Genomic DNA, 12,673 nt, shown 5'->3' with positions numbered 1-12,673 from the left:
CATGTACTACTGTCAGGATATAGTGACAGTTTTAGGAAATATGACAAAAAGTTAGTTACCTACTGCAGCTTTAATGCATCATCCAATAATCCACCTGCTCTGACTTTGGGGCGGGTGCCTTGTAGTGTTGTAGTACTCGAGACCGGTCTTGGTCTAATGCTAGATGGGCGGTGGTGAATACATAGATGAATACATATTTGATTAAATGTATAATATATAATTCAGCATTGAAGATTTCTTAAAAATCAGAAAAGAATCAAAATCAGAATCAGAAAAGCTTTTATTGGGAGTCACACAGGAAGATGAGGGAGGGTGGGGCTGGGCTAGTTCTGAAGTTCATGACCATCTCCACTACACTCTTCAGAGCGTTGAGCTCCAAACTGTTCTGGCTGCACTAGGTCACCATCGTCAATCTCGGACTCTTCGTGCTTCTGGTCCAACACCTTTCCTTCGTGTTAAAATCTCACCTCGTCCTGTGAGTCCTGTAAGTGTCTTGTCACATCCCACTATAATTCATTACATTTTTATATTTTGAATTGTCACCTGCCACCTGAATTTGAGTTCCCCTTTATGTGGAAATTGGTTATTAGTTGGACATTTAACAAGAATACAGGAAATGAAGTGTTTAAAGTTCAAACTGTTTTGATTAATTTAATAATAACAATAATCATAACTCTTGTTATTATGTTATTATTATTATTATTATTATTATTATTATACATTTATTTATATAACCTATCACATTTAATAAATAAAATGTAGCTCAATGATGTAGAGAAGGGGGGCAGGGAGAGTTAAATGGAGGTGTAAAAGCCACCAACGTTTCAAGATCCCAACAACACCACTTATTCCAGCAGACTGACCCAGGGCCCAGGATAACATGGTACAGAATTCCTTATTTTATTGTTCTGGGTATTGAGAAACCCCTTACAGACATTTTATCTTTCTGGAAAGGCAAGACAGCCAAACACGTGCATATGAAACTCATATACTAGAATATTCGATGGAGTATTTCGGCAGGATCGTCCCGCCCATAATCCGACTGCGTACAAGCCACATACCCATTCATTCGCTGCAGTCGCCACGCGGTGCTGAAACCTCAGGGTTGCATAAGAGAGACAGAGCAGTCTGATTGGCACATGTGCGCCGATTACGTCGAACCAGGGAGGATAAATAAAAGCGCCTTTTAGACGAAAAGGACTGGAAACTTCCATTCACATAGCCGAAGAGCTGCCTGCGAGAAGCGCTTCATCTAAGAGAAGTCACTTACAGATATCTACACAGTTACCTCTTTTAAGTGCACAAGGTAAGGGAATTTCCGGGTTTAGTTTTGGTTCATGCTTGTTATTCATTTATTTGCATATCTGTTTCTCCGTTTTTAATTGACAGAAATAGCTCAACGTGGTCTGAGAGGAATTGCTAACAAGAATTGTACAGTTTGGTCAATTGGGAGGAATGTAAGACTAGCCATAACTTGCCCCTCCCTGCTGCTTAAATTAGAAATGACGTGTTGACGAAACGCAGCGTTTACCCAAAGTGCATTTTCTATGGCGTTCAATTTAATCCCAAACCCCGCGCACTTAAAAAATCAGGCTTGTGCAATGCGATGCGATACCCTCCACAACATTATCCGCGAATGCAAAACAACGAGGTGTAGGTAATAGGCTTTTTTATACAGTTATATTATGGTAGGCTATGGGGCGTGAAAGATGACAACGCTTGCAACAAGCAGCCAATCGCGTGGATCGTGGCGCACTTGCTATGATGTGAAACACTCCTTGTTTGCGACGTGTAGTACTCTGTAGCGACTTCATGTTGCAAGTTATCACCTAATAACGCAGCAACGTTATAGCTTACTACCATGGTTGCTTTGCTTATAGCAAGCTGACCTCCACGTCAATATAGTTTTTTTTTAAACCAATAAAACATAATGTTACATCTCTTGGAGTGAGGTTTTCATCAACAGGCTTCGTTTGAGTGAAGATAAGAGGCATAGTATTATCAGAGGTCACACTACATTTTTATGCCATGCTAGCTTAAAACTTTCAGATAAATAGGCCGAAGCTCTGAAATGGCAAGCCATCTACAGCTGTCCCCAGTTTGTTGATATCGTGTATTTCAGGGCAAAAACTATGCAGTTTTGTAATCTGTGATTTCCGTAACTGAGAGTTTCCCCATAATATTTCTAAATAATTTGGTCCTAAACAGTAGGAAGCTTTTGTTTCACTCAGCTCTTGTGAAGGTGAATCACTTTTATTCACATGAAAGTTAGTAGTCAACGTGAGGATACTGTGAATCCCGCTGACACATCACAAATTACACATTACACACAGGATCACGTTCTCCAAATGCCCCGAGACCCAAGCCAGGTACAGCAACACTTCAAGTCCAAAACACTTAAACAGTACAGCTGTATACAGAAGCTAAACCAAAGGAGTCATTGGTGAGCCAAAAATGTTATCCCGATACATTTCATATCATTCGATATCGATAATTATCACGATAAATGTCAAATGATTATTTCTTTCAAGTTTAAAGGCTGATTTTTGCTCCTGAGTGAAAATTGAAGAAACCAGATGGTTAATATGTAGTTAAACTTTTCTTTATGGTCAGAATGTGACAAACACTTGATGCCAAACAGTGGCTCACTTCACAAGTCTGAGTTAGAACATTTAAAACTACTATCTTTTTCAACAAATATGATTAGTTAATCTATTTCAGCCCTCTTTTTTTTATTTATTTTTTTTCAACTAAATAAATATTTTAATAGAAAAGGTGCTAATTTGTTTGTGATTTAAATGAATCAAAGCAAATATTTATTGACGATATATTGAACATTTATTATATTGTTATTGAAGAAAATGATGTTGCGATGTTGTTGTTTTATTGCCCAGCCCTAAGTTGGCATAGCTGCTTTTGGTGGATGTAGCCTAATGTAAAATAAAACCTCCATCAAAAGCCACTCCCCCAAAACACATTTTCATGGGCAGGGTGCACTGTGCTTTTTACAGTTCTGCACCACTGATACAGGATTTTTTTTTCATTTTTGTGTCAGAGCATTTGATTTATTGATTACTGTTAGGATGTAAAGAGTTTCAACAAATATGAATGAAAAATGATTCTGAAATAATTTAATAATAATTTGCATACCCCAGCTTTAAAATCTTAATATGATCTAGAAATACATACACAATTGATGACGAGCTATCGCATAACTAAATGGCCACACTACGGACATACTACGGGCGGCTGTAGCTCAGGAGGTAGAGCAGGTTGGCCGTTAATCGGAAGGTCGGCGGTTCGATCTCCCCTTGGCTCCTGGCTCCCCCTGGTTGCGTGTCGAAGTGTCCTTGGGCAAGATACTGAACCCCGATTTGCCCCTGGCGGCTGTTCCGCCAGTGTATGAATGTGTGTGAATGCTAGTTTCCGTTTGAGCACTTAGGCTCAGTGTATGACTGGTGAATGCAGATGTAGTGTAAAAGCGCTTTGAGTGGTCGAAAAGACTAGAAAGGCGCTATACAAGTACGGAGCATTTACTAACTTGCATAATATCTAACAGTATATAATAATAGATATTATTAATAATACAGATCAGGAAAATGACAATGGCATCTTATTTATATAGTAAGTTGCTGATCACACGTATGTTTATTAGAACAACATTTGTTGTAAACTAGACGCTGGCGGCTAATGAGCAACATGGGTTGTATGCAGTAAACTGCAAGCTAATGTTAGCTAGCAGTGCAGTAGTGCCGAAAGTTGGAACAAACTTTTAAATTAGGCCTTGCAGATACAAGATTCGGCAACTGGATTGCTTATTTCTCATCTCAGATTTGTCCAGAAGCAGATTTTGGTGGACTGCTAAGGTAAAATAAGTGAAAGTTAACATAGCCTTTTGTACGAGAGGAAGTGCGTCATCCATGTTTACGCCCCTACCGTCCATACCAAATTCTACACCCTTGCCTTCAACACAATTGCAATTGAAAGATTTTTTTCATCAGGTGCTGGCTTACGTAAATACATCAGTTAGCTAAGTAATCCAGTTCTATGTCACACCCCATAGAAAACCATCCTCATGAGGAAGTATTTCTGCTCCATGTGCACAAATTCTGTCCTCCCTACACGCTCACAAGTGCTCAGGATCGTCAAGTTGACTTTTGAGACTTTGGTGAGGATGGCATAGACAGATCCGCTCCTTTGATTGGTCACTTTGAATACTGACCATCATCTTTGATTGGCTGTTTGGTTTGATCACTGACAGAATTGAAGACAGGCAGTTGCTAGCGCTGACATTAACTAACTTATGCATTGGGTCTACGTTTTTTTCTTAGTAATTGTAAACAACATGGATCATATATGCCACTGCTGTCAGCCTGTGTAGCATTATATTTTAAGACTAATTAAATGCCATACATTTCCACCTACAGAGAAATAATTTGGGTAAATTCTTTTTCTTTTTTTCTTTTTTCATACCAATGTATTTGCAGATTCTGCAGCCATGTCTGTGAACATTCATATCAACAGCCCTAATGTGAGGTATACAGATGCACACATTGTGGCGCAGTATCACTACCAGACCACGTCAGCGCACAGAGAGGGCAACAACATAACGGTAAGTGGACCCCTCTTACATTTTTTTAGTCCATAAATGCATCTGTATGTGTCATCTGTTTAGTCTCCTCTCTAATTTTGCTCCATATGTGAAACAGTTGACCCCCCGGACCACTGAGATGACGTTTCGCACAGAGCGGCGTGTGCCCCGTCTGGGTGTGATGCTGGTGGGCTGGGGAGGCAACAATGGGACGACAGTCACAGCAGCCGTACTAGCCAACAAGCTGGGTCTCACCTGGAGAACCAAGAATGGAGTGAAGGTGAGTGGAGTGAGTCAAACATGCCTGTACACATACTGTGTGGACAGTGAATCAAGCTGCTGGTTTACGTTCACTTCAGTAAAACGCAGAAGAGCATTTAGCAAAGACTGAAATTTGTCGTATTTGAGACAGATTTGTTAATTCATATATAAATCCCTTCACTCTGACGATAACAAATCTAACTTTGATTATGTAACTTTGATGTTCGTGGTGTGGATTAACTATCTCAAGCAACTTCCTGCAGTTTTCGTACTGTACTGAAATGAATGCAAGCTACTGGCTGCCTGGATGAAGTAAAACGCTGAAATCTACTGGTCAGCTTGGAAAATGGCTATCACTTGTATAAAGCATATGTTTGTAACTCAGCAGCTAAAACGTGCAAACACCACGATAATTCTTCTTTCCAAAAAAAGTTCTAGATAATGAATGAACTCTTTATAACTTTATAGGATGTGAAAACCTGAAGCTTCCATGAGCAAGCTTATAGAGAACCTTCTTGTCAGATTTTATTAATACAGCCTATTGTATGCACACCCTATCCTGTGGTACATTTATTCATTTAGCTGACTGTTTTATCCAAAGCGACTTACAATTGCTATTTGTGTCAGAGGTCGCACGCCTCTGGAGCAACTGGGGTTAAGTGTCAAGCTAAGCTCAGGGACACACTGGTGTCTCTCAGTGGATTCACACAGTGGATTGGTAGAGACTTATAAGCTGGTTATGTTGACATGTTCAGTAGAGCGTTAAGGGTTTAACTGATGTAGTCTTGGGAATTTCTCCTTATATGGGCATACATTTTTGCCTCCGAGCTTGTCCTTGTGATTCCCATTTTGGCCATTTGTCTCTGGTTCATAGGATTTAACACACTTGTAATAAACCTTTTAAAAGCTGGTAAAAATGTATTCCTCCTTAGAGGGACTGAAATCAGTGTTTTTCTCACTTTATCATCTCTCTCTCCTACATTCTCACAGAAAGCAAACTACTTCGGCTCCCTCCTGCAGAGTTCTACTGTTTGTGTTGGATCAGGGCCCGAGGGCGAAGTCGGCGTGCCCTTTCGTGACCTTCTACCCATGGTGCACCCTAATGATATTGTCTTTGACGGTATGGACAATAGTCTGCTCAAGCTCAGACCTGACACAGATGTGTCATGTGTCAGAGTGTGTACACGTACAAATGTGTATGTGTGTGCGGTCAAGTCAGGTAACCGCAGGAAAATCTGACCCCCTGACAGCTTCAGGGGCCAGAGAGCCCCTTTACAAGGTGGAGGTGGCCACATATGTGCTCCTATTATGTCCACTAATGCAATTTGCAGAGGTCAGCGTTTGCTCCTTTTAGTTCTGGAAAATGTGAGCTATCTAAAGAATCCAGCACTTTTTTTCTTTTTTTTTTTACCTTGAAGTGTGTTTGTGTTTTAAGGCTGGGATATCTCCTCAATGGATCTTGGCAGTGCGATGGAGAGAGCTCAGGTACTTGACTGGTCATTACAAGAGCAGCTGCGGCCATATATGAGCCACATGAAACCCAGACCATCCATCTATATCCCAGAATTCATTGCTGCAAACCAAGAGAATCGGGCAGACAACGTCCTCACCGGGACCATGGCAGGGCAGGTAATGCTCGGTCTATTCCACCTTAGATTGTATTGTTTCGGATGTCATTTTTAAAAGAAATGCTTAAAGAGTAAATGGTCTTCCAGGTGGAGCAGATCAGAGCTGACATAAGGGATTTCCGTCAGTCGAGCGGTGTGGGCAAAGTCATTGTTCTGTGGACCGCCAACACTGAGCGCTTCTGTGATATCATACCGGGGGTCAATGACAGCGCAAAGAACCTGCTAACTACAATCCAGGTGAGAGCAGGAGCCATGAAGAGATCATTCAGAATTCAGATTCTTAAACATGAAGTGCAAGATCTAAAAGCACAAATCCATAAGTTGGTTTCAATAGAGATCAAGTACGAAAGGCTTTAAGTCCTCGAAATTCTGTTGGTGGCCAGTTGTCATGAATCACCCGATCAACTTTAATTTCCTTCTAATGCTGAGGACCAAACCTGTTTAGTGATTTAATAAAGCTTAGAGGAAGAAAATATTAACTTTATTGTAGATTTGTAGATGAAATGCTGTAATGAGTTTGAAACAGTCAGATATTACTTTTATATCAGATCGGGGGAAATTATGATTTGTCCATGGGTGATTGATTGTCATCAATGATAATAGTCAATTTCACAGACTTATGATCTTCAGCGAATAGCTCAATTTTAAGCAAGAAGTCGACAATAGAGTTATGCTACAGAGGCAATGTGAGAAGAGTCTCAGGGGAAATGTAACCTTGAGAGTTGAGCTTTCTTCAGTAATATGATGATACACTCAGTAACAGTTGTTCCCCCCCAAATCCATTAGGCTGGACACAAGGTTTCTCCATCCACTCTGTTTGCAGTGGCCAGCATACTGGAGGACTGTGCCTTCATCAACGGCTCCCCACAGAACACTTTTGTACCAGGAGCCATAGAGCTGGCTGTGCAGAAAGGGGTGTTCATTGGAGGAGACGACTTCAAATCCGGTCAGACCAAGATCAAGTCTGTGCTGGTGGACTTTCTGGTCAGCTCAGGTATCAAGGTGAGAGAAAGGATGCACTGCTTGAAGGAAAGTAATTGGTAAAGATATAAGATATGATACTAATGACTCTGAGTCACTGCTAATATGGTTATATACAAGAAAAGCTAAGAACACTAGAATGTAGGGTTAATGATTTGAGAATGATGCTTCCTGTCTAAGACCAGAATTAAAGTGAGAATTTACTCATCAGCATGTCAGAGAAGATCTGACCTCAGACCTCAAACATGGTGCTTTTATCATTTTCAGGGTAAGAAATGAAACTGGTCCCACAAACTACTGTGTTTTACACTTGAACTCTTCAAGTGGGAATATATTTAACAACTTAAGTCAAGTCACCTTTATTTATACAGGCTCAAAAGACTTTACAATCTGTACAGCATACAACAACCTCTATACGTAGACACATGGATTATTTAAGGAAAACTCAGGAAGAGTAACATTGTAATCATCCTACCAGACGATATAAAAATAAGATGAAAACTACAAACTTCCAGTGCCTTTAATTCTAAACATTGAGTTCCTCTCCTCCTCGACAGCCGGCCTCCATTGTCAGCTACAATCACCTCGGCAACAACGATGGCAAGAACCTGTCTGCTCCGGAGCAGTTCCGCTCCAAAGAGATCTCCAAGAGCAACGTGGTGGATGACATGGTTGAGTCAAACCATGTGTTGTACAAGCCTGGAGAAAAACCAGACCACTGTGTGAGTAACCTGGACACAGAGAGACGATGACCTTCATGTGAATGTTTGTTCACAGAAAACAACTGATCAGATGTGTTAACTTTGTTTGTGTGTTATTTCAGGTGGTGATTAAGTATGTCCCCTATGTGGGAGACAGCAAGCGTGCCATGGATGAATACACTTCGGAAATAATGATGGGAGGGACGAACACTATCGCACTGCACAACACCTGTGAGGTTCGTGTTTCTGTAAAACTTGCAACTGACAAAGGCAAATCTGGCATGTTGGAGCAATTTTCGATGTCCAAATGCTAATTGCTGGCTAAACACAACATTCAGAGATTCTGCTTTATCTGACTGCAGCTGGGGAGGAGGAGACTTGGGAGGGCCAGAGCTTACTCTTAATCCTTCTTGACAAGTCTTGGAGCTAATTTAAAGAGACATCATCAGGTCAAGGCTGCTCTTGCCCGACACCATACCTACACACAAAATAATTAATCTATTCTGTTTTGTTTACACACTTAATCTGCATGACAAACTACATCAATTTCGATTATGTCATTACAAAATATATATTATTTATACATTTTATTTTAATATATTACTTGTCTAGAAAATATATATAAATTTAAGTATTTTGTAAGTGAAATGGACTTAAAGCTACTATGTGCCAACAGTGGTGTCCCCCAGTGGTAGTATTTAAAAATAAAAAATAAAAGACAAAATAGCAGACAGCTGCACTGACGCGAATGGTCTGAAAACAATAGATTTGCCATGAGATTTCACTGGGATTGTCCCATTTTTCTACAAACAAACTATCAATCATTTTGAAAGATTCTGCAGTTACCAAAAATGTGATACGAGATTTACTAAAGGTTTGCATGAGTAAAAACGTCTGCACACTTGATATCACTAGCAAATTAACACGTAAGCTGATCTATGCGGTATGCATGCAGAATGACGTATTTCAAAAGTGAAAAGATTGCACCTGTTGTTTATTTAGTACTTTTGCCTTAATGAATATGTAATTTGGGGAATTTTTATTGTGCAAAGTAATAGGAGGGTAACATGCAAATACATTTATTCACATGCAATGTGATCTAACAAGTCTAAAAGCAGCATCTGTATTGAATACATTTGAAAGGAAGGTGCAAACTGCCAAGTGTTGCACAGAGATGGCTGCTGTTCGTTTGTTGCGAGAAGGAGTCGTAATGAAAGAAGTTAACAATATTAGATAATATTATTGTATATCCAAGATATGGAAATACAATTTTATTTATTTGATGAACTATATTAATTGAACTGGGTTATTTCCTTTATTTTATTTTTATTTCATGCCAATACAGCAAATTTCGTTTCGACCTGACTTGTTTTGGAAGAGATGGAAGAATTTAGAAAGTTGCATGGCACTGCAGAGAGCCCCCAGCTGCAGTGCGCCGGTGTAATAGCGACACAATCCATTGTAGGTATCTGAGAGGGAATGGGGCGTTAGGGTGTACAGGGTGTCACAGAGCGACCGGGCACGGTGTAATCGTTCCCTCTGGCTGGATGAAGCACAATCTGCAGGCATTTCCTCGCACCTGGGTCATTCCAGCATACTGTAGCTGTTTCTGATGGAGTTTACCAAAGCAGCTTTTCAGATGTGCTGTCCCAAGTACTTAGTGCTATCTTAGGCAGAATGGGCAGATACATACGATTTGCACATATTCGGGACGCACTCAATGAAACAAAGGTTTTTACATGGTGGCTGCTTTCCTCTCCATGGCGGAAACCATTAAAACACGCAAAACCCTCATTTAAATATTTCCACCTGTTTTCATCTACGCAATAATTCTTAGTTGATCGCCAGGTACAACAATTGCACATGCAATTTAGTGCTCCTTATTCGGGATGTTAGTAAATCCGGCCCATAGTGGCTTTTAAGTAGGAATAAATAACTGTATTTTGTAATATTAAAAAAGACATTGCTATAGTTAAATATAATTCCTGCATGTGCAAGGACCTGCAGTATTCTGAGTTCTATGTATTGACAAATGTCTTAAACCATTCCCTCCTCCCAGTATTACACTATTATACTTGCATCATCATCTGTCTTTGCAACAGGACTCCTTACTCGCCAGCCCAATCATCCTGGACCTGGTGATCCTGACAGAGCTTTGCCAGCGTGTGACTGTCCGGCCCCAGGAGGAGGAGGACTTCCAGTCCTTCCACAGTGTCTTAGCACTGCTCTCCTTCCTTTGCAAGGCCCCCCTGGTCCCATCAGGGACTCCAGTCATAAATGCTTTCTTTCGCCAGAGGGCCTGCATAGAAAACATCATGAGGTATGGACAAGACTTTGGTTTCTTTACCTAGAGTGAAAATTGTACAATTCTTGTATTGCATTGAGTGACACAAGTTGACCTCTCGTTTTCAGAGCATGCCTTGGCCTTCCTCCTCAGAACCACATGCTGCTGGAGTACAAGCTGCAGAAAAGCTTCCTGCCCCCACATACGCCCTATACCAATGGGGACGTGGCTGTTTTGAAAAAAGTTGCCCTTACCAACAGAAACCATGTGCCGCTAACAAATGGCACCTGTGCTTATGCCGATGATGCAGCACATGAAATATGACCGCAAATACAACACTACAGCCCAAGTCAGAAATGATAGATAATAGTATTGTAAAGTTGATACCTTGTTTGAAAATCATTGATCAAGCAACAACAAACAACAAAATCAAGTAACACTGGTTTCACAACTTTGCAGAGTCAATGTGACCTTTATGTAAGATTATCACCAAATCTAGGCCTAATAAAGAAAGGCATGGTGCTGCAACATTTGTATGAACACGCAGTTCTGTCTGCTGATGGCTTAGAACGTCTACATAAGCCTATAGATGGCCTAAAGCTGATGATACACGGAGCAACTTTTAGAGCAATGGTGCTGGGCAATGTTGACGTCAATGGTAATGGGTAAAGATTACATCTGTAATCCCCTTCCCCCATCACTATCCGTTCAAAACCTAGTCGGATTTTCCACCAGCAAGATTGCCCAGCAACATTTCTGAAAAAGTTGCCCCGTGGATCATCAGCTTAAGTCGCTCACTTATGCTTCCACCCCATGGGGCCTTATTTCGGTAAAAATATGTACGGTATCCCATTTGAATGGTGCCATGAATCACGTTAGTCAATTTAAAAGCTACTTTTGTAAGTCAAGAAAGTCGCAGATTGTCATAAAGCAGTAAAGTAACTCACTGAACTATATCTCATCTCGCACAATATACGTCACACCAACAAGTTAACACTGTAATACTAACTGTTTAGCTACTAGCTAGGTAACTTAGCTATGTTCCATGCACAAATGTATCTCACCTGATGTGTGATGTTGCAGGCTATCGCCATTGACTACCAAACATCAGAGTCTGGTTTATTGCCGGGTACATTTTCATACGGTGGAATTTGCCCTGGTATAAAGGTGCTGAACAGTACACAAACATAATTATAGAAAAAGTAAAGAGATCCAAAATGTACAAATATGCAAAAGAATATACAGGATATTTGACACAGAATGTGCAAATATTCGCAATAAGAATTAGTGCAATGTACACAGTTCAAACCATTTGTTTTTTTTCCTGAAATAAGGCCCCGCGGAAGGGGAGGGACTTAGTATGAATCCTCTATACCAGAGTCATCTGAGTCTTCACACAGCATAATGGTCACTGCAGGCTATTTTGTTTCAATGTATTTTACAGAGCTTTTATGCAGAATTAACTGTGTTGAATATTTAAAAAATAACAAAAAATAAATACATTGTTTTAGTTTTTCATGGTATTTATATCTGTATTCATGTAGTTTTTCATGTGTAATGTAAAATACAATTGTACAGTAAAGTTCTTAAATGGGTGGAAAATTTTAAATGTTTTACCAGCAAATGTGATACTGATCTTGCTGCAGTGAAAATAAAATGAAACTAAATATATATATATAATACAGAAAATATGGATGTAGTATGACTATTTTGTTTAAACACAAACATGGGTTATTAATGTACAATGAATGTTTGTTTATATATGGATTGAACTCCACCATTGAACACCAATGTTGAACTAGAATGGGCATTAAGAAAATCCTTGTGAGAGCTGCCAGCTGTTAGCTTTGTCTGCTACCACTGCAAACTACTGCTCCTTCAGCAATTCTTCAAATCCTGTAGCGCCACCTACAGGTAAAATCTATCATATGCCGTGGACTTGCTCAGCAAACATATTTGTTGAGGTTTACTGTTTGGTTAACATGCTGTGACTAGGATTTGATCACTCAACCTTTGGATCTGAAGGGCTAGACCTTAACCACTGGGAGATTCAGTGCTTAGTGCTCAATAGTGCTTTTAACTTCCTTCTTTGATCAGATGTGTGACATGAAATGCACTTGTCGCACGATGACCACAAATGCCTGGTCACTGTTTTGCTTGTGCATATATTTTCTGTGATGTCTAGCACGATAAAATGAAGACACAGCAAGCTTATTTCCATGTAAAC

At 40.1% G+C, this 12,673-nt stretch overlaps 1 protein-coding gene across 1 annotated transcript; it reads left to right on the top strand.

The window, feature by feature from the left end:
- The first annotated feature begins 1,106 nt into the window (after positions 1–1,106).
- Positions 1,107–12,135, top strand: LOC123979343 (inositol-3-phosphate synthase 1-A-like). Its single transcript, XM_046063244.1, has 11 exons — positions 1,107–1,306; positions 4,488–4,612; positions 4,710–4,871; positions 5,843–5,972; positions 6,288–6,481; positions 6,568–6,717; positions 7,267–7,482; positions 8,019–8,183; positions 8,285–8,398; positions 10,265–10,482; positions 10,575–12,135. The coding sequence occupies exons 2-11, from the start codon at positions 4,499–4,501 to the stop codon at positions 10,768–10,770; spliced, it is 1,659 nt and encodes a 552-aa protein (XP_045919200.1). The 5' UTR covers positions 1,107–1,306; positions 4,488–4,498; the 3' UTR covers positions 10,771–12,135.
- Positions 12,136–12,673: the final 538 nt, after the last annotated feature.

Source organism: Micropterus dolomieu, linkage group LG11 (genome assembly GCF_021292245.1).
Source record: "Micropterus dolomieu isolate WLL.071019.BEF.003 ecotype Adirondacks linkage group LG11, ASM2129224v1, whole genome shotgun sequence".
Classification (NCBI taxonomy): Eukaryota; Metazoa; Chordata; class Actinopteri; order Centrarchiformes; family Centrarchidae; genus Micropterus; species Micropterus dolomieu.
This window is presented reverse-complemented; position numbering and strand designations above follow the sequence as displayed.